The sequence below is a fragment of the Hevea brasiliensis genome, chromosome 12 (genome assembly GCF_030052815.1).
Source record: "Hevea brasiliensis isolate MT/VB/25A 57/8 chromosome 12, ASM3005281v1, whole genome shotgun sequence".
Lineage (NCBI taxonomy): Eukaryota > Viridiplantae > Streptophyta > Magnoliopsida > Malpighiales > Euphorbiaceae > Hevea > Hevea brasiliensis.
Window position 1 is genome coordinate 12,805,878 of NC_079504.1, and position 14,579 is coordinate 12,820,456.

General features: G+C 31.2%; 1 protein-coding gene and 1 long non-coding RNA gene across 2 annotated transcripts in view; both read right to left on the reverse strand.

Annotated features, from left to right (window-relative positions):
* Nucleotides 1-10,976, reverse strand: part of LOC131171332 (uncharacterized) — a 39,638-nt gene extending 28,662 nt beyond the window's left edge. Inside the window, exons 1-2 of the long non-coding RNA XR_009141998.1 lie at nucleotides 10,639-10,976; nucleotides 10,379-10,536 (exon numbers count right to left, since the gene is read on the reverse strand). This is a non-coding gene — a long non-coding RNA (uncharacterized LOC131171332). The remainder of the gene's footprint in view (nucleotides 1-10,378; nucleotides 10,537-10,638) is intronic.
* Nucleotides 563-6,402, reverse strand: LOC110670963 (G-box-binding factor 4). The gene is made up of 4 exons (XM_021833287.2): nucleotides 5,250-6,402; nucleotides 5,043-5,114; nucleotides 3,312-3,341; nucleotides 563-1,338 (listed from the first exon to the last, which is right to left on the reverse strand). The coding sequence occupies exons 1-4, from the start codon at nucleotides 6,096-6,098 to the stop codon at nucleotides 1,258-1,260; spliced, it is 1,032 nt and encodes a 343-aa protein (XP_021688979.2). The 5' UTR covers nucleotides 6,099-6,402; the 3' UTR covers nucleotides 563-1,257.
* Nucleotides 10,977-14,579: the final 3,603 nt, after the last annotated feature.

Below are 14,579 nucleotides of genomic sequence, written 5' to 3' on the forward strand. Positions count from 1 at the left end.
AACGCGCGCGCCGAAAGCAATTCTACATCACAAATATGAATAATTTGCTATTAAGTCCCTGAAATATAAAGTACAGCTAAATTTACTTATTAATCCCTTGTAAGTAATAATTTGATTCTCAACCTTTAATTACTTTTTTAATTTAAAACAAATTAGCCCTTTAAATATTATTTCACTAGTAAAATTTTATATTTAAGTAATTATTTATTTTATATTGAAATATTATATAAATTTATTTATTTAAATAAAATTTTAAAAATTAAATTATTTTTAATCGAAAAAGAATTAATAGAATAAACGGAATAAATTATACAACAATGACTCACTTGTTAATAGAATTAAAAGTCGATGACTAAACTGCTACTATTAGGTAGGCTTTTACTATTCCTCCAGGACTTAATTGTAAATTACCGAACAGATATTCAGTCCCCTGTTCTAAGCCTTTCTCCAAATTCACTCTCAGCATGGCTCCATTTGGAATTGTGCAGCTACAATCATAACCAACAATAGTTGTACCGGGGAAAAGAACGTGTTTTGTAATACTCCTGTACATACTCCTCCATTACGAGAATTTAAAGTTGCTGATGATAGCCTCAATTCAATTCACTAGTTGGAATGATTACAAGCAGTGTCATTTTTTTAACAATACCCTTGAGCGTGCAGAATACGCAGCACGCAATTTTTATACAATGCGCTACCAAAGGACCATTTCTTACATCATGATATCGCCATCATCACAGGATTGAGAGAGAGAGAGAGAGAGATGCTCCAACAAGACAGCTTCAGTTCACATCAGCGATGACACATGCACCAATTTTTTCAGGAAATTAATGCAGCATGAACTTTACCCTAAATAGTTACCATCCAACAATCTATATTTTGTATTAAGAGCTATCATAAGTTGCCAACACTTGTGCCGGTCCAGAATTTTGAATTTCTTTCCCTTTTCTTTAAGCAATCGGGAGGCACTAAGTTTTGCATTGCTACACCTGCAAACTAGATAACTACCTTCTGACATCCATCTTCCTGTGATGGATCCTTCCCTAAATTCAGTTAAACAAGGGATTTTCCTCCCATGATTCATGTTGTTTTTTTTTTCCCCAATTAATTTAAGAACTGCGATTGCTCTTAGACAACAATCGGGCTCAAAAACCTAATTTAAAAGAAAATGAAATTTACCAACAATACTGCTTTTGATTTACTCTCCACATCAGCAAAAGGTTTGTCTTTCATCTCACGCCCTGCGCACATACAATCTTACCACTGCAAGGACTGAACTCTCCGAAGCCTTCGGGGTGGTCTTCTCTTCTCAACAACAGGCACCACTTTCTCCATAAGCTGCAGGGGAAAAAACAACTGATAAGTCAATGGTTTATGCTTTACTAACCCATTTTTCCCTCGTCTCCTCTCTAACAATTTTCTTGCTTGCATACATGGTCATATCCATGGAACCATGTTTAAACAAGTTACCATTTTCATCGTTCTTTTCCTCAAGTTTACACTCTGAAAATATATATGGGGAAGTGTTTGAGACAAACAATGAAAAAAATAATAATTGGACATTTTACCCTTGTTCTCAAGTCCTGCCTCCAGTTCCATTCATCTTTAAAACTTTATTCTTGTTAACTTTGTCAGGTGAAACACAAGTTGGCTGCTCTCTTTATAACATATATAGTTGGACCAGGAAATCTCAGATCTTATGCACAACACAACTTGAAGACCTTCACGCCATAACACATATTGTATTTACCAACAATTCTTTTCTTTCTTTATGTGGTTCTTTGATGGGAGGTTTTGGGTGAACTCAAACCCATTACAAATGTAATGATTGAACCAATTCTTTTTTTTTTTTTGAACCCTACAATTCTAAAGAAAATGTTTGTAACCACCAAAAATAAAGATAATATACTTCGTTGCAACTCATTTAAATATTTTCTTTCAAACTCATCACAGAAAATTTATTTACTGCAGTTACAAGTTGCTTGTGTAAGAATAATTGGAAGTCGAGACTTTGATTACCAAATTTCCTTTCATATCCACATGATAAAGAAAGGAGAAACGATTCAACCAACATTTCAGTATTGAAAGTGATTTGCTTATTTCCTGCATTTCATGCTTTATGAATCTGGTTACCTCAGCAACATTCAGTTAGAAGTGTACAAATTTCATTTTCCCTCTTAAAAATTATTAAACACTGATTAATCCACACTTTCTTAAACTAAAAAAGCTCTAAAAGTTTTATGGTTCAGAATATTGAGGGATCTCTCATCCTTTTATGTAACAAAACAAAACACGAAGGACTTGCTTTCAGATGTAATGTCCATCTACAGGAACTCTCAAAACCTACCGAGTAAAATGGAAACTCATTCAGAAAGAGGCATCAAAATGAATTCAATCTTGTACCGGCCAATTTTAGTAGGAGTGTAGGACCTGTTATGCTAAAGAAATCTAGATCTTCCCTTCAGTCTCTAAGTTCAGTACATCTACATCAGAAACAAAAGATAATCCCACCATCCTTTTTGATCTTAGATATTTTCAACCAAGAAAAAGTAAAAAATGGCACCTTATAAATGCAATTGAAATTCCAAATGACTTTGTCCTTCAATTTGCCCAAAAAAAAAAAGACAGTCTATGCTTCTAGGTAAATTCTGTGTGATTTGTCCTTCAGTTTTTTAAAAGGAAGTAGTCTTTGCTTCTGGTTGGTACATTAAATAGAACTTCTGTCACAGAATTACATAACATGGGAAAGGTCCCAAGTTGTATCCTTAAAGAGTCCATATATTTCTCAGTAAAAATATGTTACTGAAATTCATACCTTCTTTTTTTTTTTTTTAATGAAATTTAGACACCTTTCAATTGTTGATAAATATTTATTTCCATATATTCATATCGAAAGTTCCACGCACAAACGCATCCTCCTTTTGTACACCAGTCACTCAGTCACAAGCCCACACCATTGCAAGGAGAACCATAACCAAAATCCTTTTTGTTTGGTCTTAAATTAGAAAGAATGCATAGCACCTCTATGATAGACAAAAAAAAATCTGAATTGAAAACAATATCCTCTGAAAGTTAAATTATGCTAGGCTTCCTTCTCCTTTTTTCATGCATCTAAAATTTGTTTTTATGGTCAATGCCTAATAATCCAGAAGTTTAGCTATTCCTTCATCTCAGTTAGTTATAAACTAGAACCTGTTTTTACTGTCTTTATTTATTTATTATCATTATTATTCTGAAAAATCTAACCTAATCAAATTGTAAGCATTCTCCATATTTCCGAAAGACAAGTAACATCAAAATAATATTAATACCTGCTTGAACCTTTCTTTAGTCCTCTCTTCCTGCACAACAAATTTCATTGGTCAGAATACATAAAATACTTTGCTTAGGAGATGTAGAACAAGTAAGTCATCAACAAGCCTAAAACTTCAGTAGAGAAAATCCAAGAGATCATAACAATAATATTAAATAAAAAACTGGATACTCTCTTTCATAATCATTGAAAATTAAGGATATAATACAACATACAAACCAAGAGAAGAGACAAAAAGGTATAGCAACTGTATTTACCTGATCCAACCAATTTTTTAAAATAAACAAAATCAAGTAATAAACTGCCTGAAAAACTAAAAACTAAATGAAATATGGTGAATGCTTGTTGATGTTTAACTTAAGAGCACCATGACAAGTGTTGTCAGTGAGTAATTGACGCCATGACAATATTACATTTAAGTAAACAAAGCTGATATGCCCTATGTTCCACTATGCAACCAAAGAAATAAACTAAGTTGCTCAACAGCATAGCATGAAACCCTAATCATTTTGAAGAATGGGCCCTGGGAAAATGCATTTTAAGATAATTCCCCTTTAAAGTAGTGACCTAAATACCATGAAGCTCGTCCATATGAACACCAAAACCAGTGAGAGTTGACTATACTGTGAGTCTATGAGAGTGAGCAAATCAAGACATTTGAGTAGAAAAAGCATGAAGGAGGAAAGCGAGGTCAGAACTCAGGCGGTAGGGAAACAGTAACTAACACCAATTGCCAAAGCAATAAATAAAACCATGTTCAACAACCTTAGCATTTGAGATGAAGCACCTACTATAAAAATAGATATTGAGTAAACATAATCTTACTCATTCACATTTTTTTAAGCGGTTTCAGAGAACCAAAAAAAACTAAGCAGCAGAGGACAAGCAATAGGATTAAATTTTTGCAGTATGAAATAGACATACAAATGTAGCTAAAATTGAGAATTGGTCACAGATGTACAATGGTACACACAGATTTTTAATTTACTTTTCTTTTCTCATTGATGACTCCAAAAGTTTGAGAAAATCATAGTATTTCACATTCTAGAAAAGACAATTAAAATATAAACTTATTAGACATTAGTTTAATTTAATACACCTCTCTACAAATGGCAATGAGAACAAAACTAGATGCATTGCTTAAGGCAAACATCATCGAGAATATGAAATCAACATCAATAGTTGATGGCAGACCATACTTGAACGATGGTACACTCCACTTCAAAGTAAGCAGCCAAACCTATCACAGAGTCTCTATTTTTTTCCCCCAGTAGCTTGACTACAAGTAATTAAGTCAGCAAATAATAAATCACTAGTTTAAGGCATTTCCTTGGATCCATTGCAGATGGAGGAAGTCAATTCATGTTAAAGTTGCCGAAGGGACCATGTTAAGAGGAAAAACCTATCAAAAGCACAATTTGTTGGCAACAACATAATGGCCAAGGATTGAAATAGTGCAAAGGGGCCAACTTCAAATAGCCAGCTCAGAAAGTTCAATAAAAAAAATGAATTTGCTCTTTTATTTTTTTATTATATATTATTTTATCCTATCCCATAGCTTAGCTACAAGTAATTCTCCAATCTGGATGCTGCAAAGAGAAAGTCTTAAGTATACCATCTCCATGAGAGTCAAAACTGGAAGTGTACCCTGCTTGCAGCAAAGGATTCTATAAACCTAAAATTACCTTCCCTTTTTTTTTTCCCTAAAACAATTTCAATAAGAAGTTACCTTCTCATTCAGCAATCGCTCATTCTCCTCCTCTAGCCTCACTGCCAAGGACTCCAATTCCACTTGATAAGCCTAAAACCCAGAAGACCACAATTTAGAAAGAGAATGTGCCTTAAAAATCAACCAAATTCAATAAAAAAAACAACAAGGCACAGCTCAGCATTTGTGCAAAAAGAAACACACCGCACAACATTACAACTTAATCACCTGCTTCCTCTCTCTAGACCTGGCAGCTGACTCCCTATTCTTGATCATCCTCCTCTGCCTTTGCTGTGCTGCCTTGTCTAATGGTTCCGTTACGGTAGTCCTCCCTCTTTTTCCCCTGCCTACACCTCTTCCCCCTCCTCCAGCAGATGAAGGCTCCATCCCATTCCCAAACCCAACAATCGACCCCTCTACTTTATCCAACAGCTGGAAAGCACTGGGTGGAACCGGATCAAACGCATAAAGTCCCCCACTCAATCTCTCTGGAGGCGGCATCTTGATCTCATCATCCTCCTCCCCAACGTCCACTGCCCCAGCCTTGGCCAGAAAATCCTCCAACGTCATCATCTCATCGGGCTCCTCCTTCATCTCCTTTCTCCCTGCAACAATTTCCCTCCATACATCGTCCACGGTTTTACTAGCCTGAGGAAGAACACTGTTCATTTCTTGATTATTGCTACTATTAGCATGGTTTGTCTCAATTGTTGCCGCCGTCGCCGGCGGTTGTGGTGGTGGTGTTGCCGGGAGGAGAGGAGCAGGGGCGTCAAAGAGAGTAATTTGGGCGTCGAGGAGAGTAGACTCAGCGGAAGGAGTGGAATAGACATTATTACGTAGGATTCCGTCGACGGTCATTGTAGACGTCGCCGATGATGACGACGATGGCGTCAGACTACGAATAGAAGAAAAATCATTAAGTGATTTTGTAGAAGAAGCAGCAACAGAAACAGAAACAGCAGCAGCAGAAGCAGAAGAAGAAGCGCGTCGAGATCGAGCAGTTACTGATGACGATGATGATGATGTCAGATCCGAACTTTTCGGTTTCGACGATGCCATCACCTTCGACGACGCCATTTAAGGAGGGCTTTCTCCTCCGGAATTTCCTCACTCTCTCAAGAATTTACAGCTACTGGAAAATTTTCACCTTTTTTTTTTCTTTTTTCTAGACTCCGCTATGCTGTTCTAGCTCTGATGTACATTTGGATTCTGTGTTTGTTAGAATTACAACAATTTTTTTGACGCGTGAGTCTAGGGTTTGGGAATTTTGGGTTTTGGGGTTTGTAGCTCTGCTAGTTTGTTGGGATCAGGGAGACTGAGTTTGAGTTAGCGCGAAGGGGGCGCGTGGTGAAATTTGCTTTAATTTTAGTTTTTTTTTTTTTTTTATAGATTTATTTTGTAGTATTTTATATGAAATCTTTGAATAGTTTTTTTTTTTATAAAATTACTATTTATACCATTCTTATTTAATAAGAATATCTATTTTTATTTTAAAAAATATTTATTAGTTCTATATTTTTTTTTCTATTTATTCGTTAATACTTTCGATTTTTATTAAATTTTCAATAATTTAATTAAAAAAATAATTGTTTTATAAAAAAATTAAATAATTCAAATTTTTTAAAATATAAAAATTATATAATTATATTTTTAAATAATTAAAATAACATGACATTTAAATTATTATTTAATTTTTTATATTTAATACTAACTAATCGTTTTATGAATGTACTTTGCACGTTGTTTTTACTTATTTTACATTCCCGTGTTTTAATTTTGTATAAGTAAATTTTTGTTAATCTTTTATATTAATATATTATTGTCAAAATTTTAAATTTACATATTTATTTATATATATTATAAATTATAAATTAATTCTATTTTTTATTTTTTTATATATGATTTTTTTTATTTTAATTAATTACATTTTTATAAAATTTTATATTTTATTAAATTAAATATAAATAAGATTAAAAATTTTAAATTTATATAAATTAAAATTATTCAAATATTAAAATTAATTTAATTAATAAAAATATAATTATTATTAATTTAAAAAAATAAAGTGCATTTTTGATAAAATTAATATTACCCCTTCTCATATTATATATAATGTAGATAAATTATTTAATTTTTTATTTTAAATATATTAATTATTTCTATATTTTTATTCTACTTACTTTATATTTTTTTTCAATTTAAATTGATTTTTCTGTAATTTAACTTAAAGAGAAAATAAATTACAATTATAAAAATTAAATAATTTAAAATTTAAAAATAAAAATAAAATCGAATAAAACTTAATTTAATGTTTAAAATAGGAAATAAATTTAAAAAAAATAAATAAAAATATGGGTCAATAAATATATTTAGTAAAATAAAAAAATTAAATAATAATTGTTCTTTTTTTTTTTTTAAATGGGTTTGAGAACGAGCTAATGTGACGGGATGGATCTGGCAGCTGTGACGTAACTTTCAGGTAATTTTGGAGGTATCCTGAAATGTGATTGGTTTGGATTGATTCTGATTGATGTAATGATGAATGGGATCAACGTACTTATATTCTTCCTCCATGTCGATTCGGGTAATGTTTTGATGATGGGCTTACTGTACTGCCACATGGGCTTCCTCATTGCTTAGCTCATTTTTCCAAATAGCAAACATGCTATTGTCATGTTATTTAAATTTCCTTCAATTTTAATAAGCATTTTTTTTTCTATTATTATTATTATTATTATTATTATTATTATTATTATTATAAAACTAGTGTTATAAAACTCGGATGGACTGATTGGTTGACTCGGTGAATCAATAACTCGAATATAAAATCGTGACAATTCTTTAATAGGGAGTTGATTTGAAAAAAATTAAATAATTCAGTGATTAAATTATTGATCTAATAAACTATTGACCCAAATATTTTCAAATTAAATTATAAATTTTTTAAAAAATCAATTAAAGAAAAATTATCCAATAATACGGTTATTTTTTATTTTTTACATATAATTAATATTTTATTAACTTTAAGAAGATAATTATTTAATCAGGCCGTCAACTTCTTTATGCATCAAAATAAGTCTATTTTAACTTTTTGAGTCAAATAAATCAAAAACTATCTAAGTAAAAATAAATTAATCCTGATTAAATAAAATATATACTTTTTAACAAATAAAATACTAATTTATTATGTTTAATATAATAAAAATTATTTATTATTCTTAATTCAAAACTAAAAATTAAAAAAAGAAAAACAAATAAAAGAACAATGGCAGCACGGTAAATAAGCAAAAATGATGGGCTGCCGTTTTGAGTCTTTCTTCCTCACGAAATTAATATTTTATTATAAAAAAATAAAAATTATTATTTTGATAATGAATTTATTTGACATTCATAAAAAAGTTTTAAATTTATTAATTTATTTGGTTCAAAAGTTAAAATAAGATGGCTTATTTTTATTATTAAATTGTTTTGTAAAAACGATAAAAAGGTGTAAAGTTGAAACTATTTTATTTATTTATTTTAAGAAAAACCTGAATCATGCAAGCCTTTTTTATAAAAAATAAATAAATAATTTGCTAACAACTTAAAGGGTCAAAGGAAAAAAAAAAAAGTTGTAGGGTCAAAGATCATGGCCAATCTAGCTTACGTAGTATCTGGTAAAAAATTCTAGCTTCGGTAGGAAGCCATCGACGCATTGGTAATGATGTGGGGCACATGATTGCAGTGTTTATCTAACTTCTTAAATCTATATCATGAGCATTATGTTATATCAATGAAAATTCATTAAATTTGTTTTGGTGTTTTTCCATGTGATACTGTCACGACTGTATGGGTGGACCGTAGACTAGGGCGCAGAAGTGGCTAAAGCCCAGGCGTAGTAATCTTAACTATTCATTTACCCAACTCTAAGGCCTATTTGGGCCCAATTTCAAGAAAACAAACGGACAGTCGCCATAAAATGGACTTACCAACGGAGAGTTTCGACTCACGACTGTAAACACAATATATATTCATTTGTGGAGCTCAGCTCACCCTCCACATACTCATCAACATAAAATAAATGGGAGCTCAGCTCCCTCATCCAATCCATCAAACATGCATAGCATATTTAGTTTACAGGTCCAACATGATAATAATATTACAGACCAAATTCAAATAATTACTGCTAACACATGCGGAAATTCTAGGAGTAATTAAAATTACACAAATATTGATAAACAACCTGCGAGGTAGAAAAGTAGGTTAACCCAGAACAAAATATCCTCCTGTGGCCTGTAAAAATTTTTGAACAGGAGTGAGCGTTCGACTCAGAGAGTAAAATATCAATTTTAACCATAATCTCTATAACTATCTAAAACTCATGCAACCTGTGGAATGAAATGCAACATCAGCAATAAATTCACATCATAGCATCAAAAAGGTAATTTGGAGCACTCACACACCCTGTAGCATCAATCATAATATATTGGGAGCTGATCCCCTATACAGCTCTCTTAAATCCAACCTGGTGCCAGCGAAGAACTCAAGCCGGACTTTCGCTTAATAAACCAAATCGAGGGTCCTAGCGAAGAACTCAAGCCGTGACTACCCCTCGAAGGAACGGGTCCCAGCGAAGAACTCAAGCCGTGACTACCCCGTCCTATCCATAGTCCACACCACATCACACGCACGCCAACGCACGCACACTGCTCCAAATTACCACAACAACACTCATGGCACATTAACAGTTATGAATGCATCATAAATCGTGCCTAGAGTTTAACTACATAAATATATGCATATAAGTGATGCATGGGCATACTGAACATATAATAATATCGAAATTACAATTAAAATTAATATTTTACTCACAGACTTGACGACAATCACTGTGGCGGCTGGGCGGAGGAAGAAGGCTGTCCCGGCTCACCTGAAAATTACATTACATCTATTTAATAAATTTGACTCAATACAAACAAAGAAAAAGAACAAGTACGTCCTAAGTCGTGCCGAAAATCCGGCAGAGTCTCCCCTATACCTAGGACCTACCCAACCTGCAAAAGGGCTAAAAACGCACTTCTATATTCACAATCCATATATCAACAGTTCAATCATATCACACAGCCCCTCCTGGGCCCATCAAATCAATCATCCATCACAATACGCAAAATTTCAATTTAGTCCTTATTATTGATCATTTTTGCAAAAACTGCCCAAACAAGCTCTAAAAATTATAAAACTTTGCCCCGCGGTCCTTAGCAATATTACTAAGCTATTGCAAAAAGAATCGTAATTTTCTAAGTTACCACGAATATTTTATGGATTTTTAATCCTATTTAAGCACTAGAAAATTACGAAAAAACAAGGTTCGGGTTTACCTTTGCCAATTTCGACTTCGGGAACGCGCTCGGGACGTCTGACAATGGGGGGTTAGCCAAAACCTCGGTCCAATTCGGAGACTTTTCCGGTAACGGGTCTGTCTGGCCCGAAATTTGCAGACCCGGTCAACTGTCGAATTTCCGCGAATCGAGGATACCTACACGAAGCCCATAACACGGGGGTTAGTACATAAATTTTTCAGAATTTTCTAAGCTCATTTAATGGTCGAAAATACACTGCGAAGTTCCGTGGGACCCACCGAAAAACGGTGTCGGAAAAATTCGAAATTTATGTCGTTGCGAAGCTCTCGACGAATGGAGCGTGCTGGTGGCCTCGGTTTCCTTGTGGGATTCACGGTTTTCGAGAAATCTAGCCCAAAAGTCGAAATGGGCTAAAATCTTCCCGAGCAAAAATCGGACAATCCGCTCGATGGATTTCGGCGTTCTTGGTGTCTATGGAAAGCTCTCGCCGAGTAGATGATTTTGGACACAAGACCCGGTCCAATCGGTGGCCGGATCGGCCGGATTTGGCCGGGGAAGCTGAAACGGCGCGCGCAGGGGGGGGAGGCTTCGCGCGCGTTTTTCCGGCCGTGTGGGCGGCGGCGCCGGGCTGCTGGCTGGGCTGGGCGGCGGCTGGCCGGTGGCTGGGGGTGGAGAGGAGAGAGAAACGAGAGAGAGAAGAGGGGAGGGAGCGTCGCGCGCGGGAGGAAGAAAAAGAGAAGAGACCGGTCCGATTCGACCGGTCCGATCCGGTCCGGTTCGATTCGGCCGGTTCGATTCAGGACACAAAATTTTGAATTTTTACTCTGCCTCGGGACCGAAAACGAGGTCCAAAAATTCTGAAAAAATTCCATAAAACTCAGAAAAATACGTAGACTCCAAATATATTTTTAGTTTTGCCACGTGGTCTTTAAATTAATTTTTAAAAATCATCAAAGTTTATATTTTAGGAAAATCGAACCCGATTTTTAAAAATCCGAAAAATCTCAAAAAAATTCCTAAAATTTTAAAATACCAAAAATACTCATAAATAATAAAATTTTGGGGTGTTACAGATACTACTCGAGTAAATTCAATTAAAAAAAAAATTCAGCATTTAGAGATAAAAATCTAATGTGACAATCAAAATATTAACGCTATTTTAGAAAGTCAAATTAAGCGATAGAAAGTCAAATTAAGCGAGAAGCAGATTCAAATTGAGCACGAACGAACTAATCAAGGGGATAATTCGATATTAAACTAGATCACACATTCATAAGCCAAAAAGAGAAGTGCCTTTGTTTGTCTAACAAATCGAGCAAAACTTACATTGAGTAATTGTAAAGATGATCATAGATCAAATCAAATTTTTAAGAGATAATTTTAGATGTTAATAAAAAATTGTCTTCATGATTAAGGTAATGACTATTTTCTTTAAAAAACTATAAATATCGAAAGCAACCAAGGATCAAGTAGGTATATGTATTGTCTAAATCAATACTACATTACTCTCTTGTTCTTTCATTATCAAATTACTATTTTCTAACTTGAATGTCAAAGTAATCGATTAAAAGGGTCATCGACTTTACTTTTATTTGTGATATATTATACTTATTGCATTCAATTTTGATGGCAATTTTTGAGGGATGATAAAAATTTTCAAATCCAATTCAACTTGCCTCTAATCCAATTCATTTTTGTGGACCTCGCCCCTATCTTGATTTATGTGAAGTGATGACGGGAATACTTTCTCTTAACTTTGAATTTTCGTAATCTGTCTTTTACAATAATATATTATTATTTTTATTAAAAAATAATTTTTTATATATTTATATGTTTAAATATTATAATTAATATATATATATATATATTATTAAAATAATGTCTAAAACTTGTATTTTTAATTATATTTTATTTTATTTTATTTTTAATAAATAAATTTATATAATATACTAATAATTTAAAATAGAAAAATAAAAAAAATAAAAATAAAATTTTCAACAGAAATTTGATTCTACTCTGCTCTCCAATATTCTCGCTTTAAACTCGAATTTCTATGGGGTGGAGACGACTCCAGTTGCCATTCTATTTAAAAGGGGAAAAAAAAAAATGATAGCAGTTATATATCTTTCAACTGAATTGTAATGGTATGCTTTGTAAGTTTTGCATTTTATATAAGTGTTTATGCTTATGTGCTTTCTCTAAAAAAATGTGGCTGCACACAATTTCTTCAATATTTTTTATGGCATAATTGTAATTTTTTATTTTATTTCGTTTCTAAGTTTATTTTGCAATTTCTTAGAGGCAAATATAAAATATGGTGGGATAGGAACAATGTTAGCAACAAAGGTTGGTGGATTAAAATGCCTTTTTTTATAATTAATTAATAAATTTTAACTAAAAAAATTAATATTTTAAAATAAAAAATAAAGAAATTCTAAAATAAGAAAAATGATATTAATACTATTTATAAAAATTACATAATACATATAAATAAAATAAGAACATTCTAGAATAAAAAATAAAGAGACTTTGAACTAATATATGCATTATAATATTATTTATAAAAGCAATGAGATTCAATTTAACTGGCTATCGAAAATTAATATATTATGAAAATATTATATTATATATAAAAATTAAAAAGTTGTAGTAAAAAATATTAAATTATGAGTATATATACAAGTACAAAATAACGTGTGTTATGGAAAATGTGTGAGAAATTTAATTATGATATATATAAATTTAATCAAGAAAGAAAGTAAATAAAACTAAATTATATTATTTTAAATATAATTAAAATTCAGTATTTGTTTTTCAAAATTTAATACAAATATGTACAGAAATTTAAATTTAAAATAAATAAAGTTAGCTATTTCAAATTTCATTAATTTATTATATAAATTAGTTATTTCATGCAATGCGCCGGATGCAATTTAATTTAATATAAAAATGTTTATTTTGTAATTATATTATATTTCATTTATAATTTAATTTAGGTTATATTTGAATTAATGATTTAAAATTAAAATTTAGATTTTATATATTAAATTGGAAATTTAGATTTTGAAATTTATAAATTTTAACATATCTGGTTTGGTTAAAAGAATTTTAAATTTTAAATTTAAATTAGAGGTGAGCATTAATTTTTTTTTTTTATTAAGTTAAAGAATTTTAAATAAAATAATTAATATTATTATTTTAAATTTTTTTAGTCTTTATTTATATTAAATTTGGTTGAAAATTAAATTTATATATTTTAAAACCTTTTATCTGATAAATTAAAATTCATGAATCCAAACATAATATTCAAGAATATATATATATATATATATATATATATATTATTAATTTATAACAATGAAAATATCCTCTAGTTACCTTTCTATTCTCTCTGTCTCTTTCTTCCCCCTTGTGAGTTTTTTAGGGTGGCCACCAAGAACATTTTCACTGGTAGTTGCCTCTTGTGAGTTCTTTTAGGGTGGCCACCAAGAACATTTTCACTGGTAGTTGCCCCTTGTGAGTTTTTTTAGGGTGGCCACCAAAAAAAATTTCACTGGTAGTTGCCCCTTCCATTTTTCTTGTTTGTGTTTTTTATATTTTTTTAGTAATATCTAAATTTCTATTCTTTTAAAATATATGTGTTTGTATTCAAATTATCTTAATTTTATCTCTTTCTTTTGAGAAAATTTATCATCTCATTTTCTATGAAGAAGGGGATTTTTATTCTTTATTTTTTGGGTAAATATGCAATAATAGGAAGTAATCAAAGTTTGATGGCTTGTACAAAAATTGGAACATGATCAAGCAGAGCATACTTTTTTGCTGAATAATTAATTAAAATATTTTATCAATACGAACAAGTCTTTTAAATTAAGATAATTGCTATTATATTTTATATAAGTGATTTGTTTTTAATTTTCTTCGATATGTATTCAATATTTAAAAAAAATTAAAAATAAAAATAGCCTTTTAGAGAAAATTTTCAATCAAGAATATTAAAAACGTTGAATCAAATTTTTGATTGAGATTCTAATGTGGTACACTATCAATTGAACAAATTAAAATCTTTGCAGTCAATTACACGCAATAAAGAATTTCATTGCAAAATAAATTTAAAATGTGATCAACAATGATACTTACCATTCTATGAATAATCAGTTCTCTTTGTTACAATAATCTGGTTCATCGACTTTAGTTTATGTTTCGAAATTTATCAAAA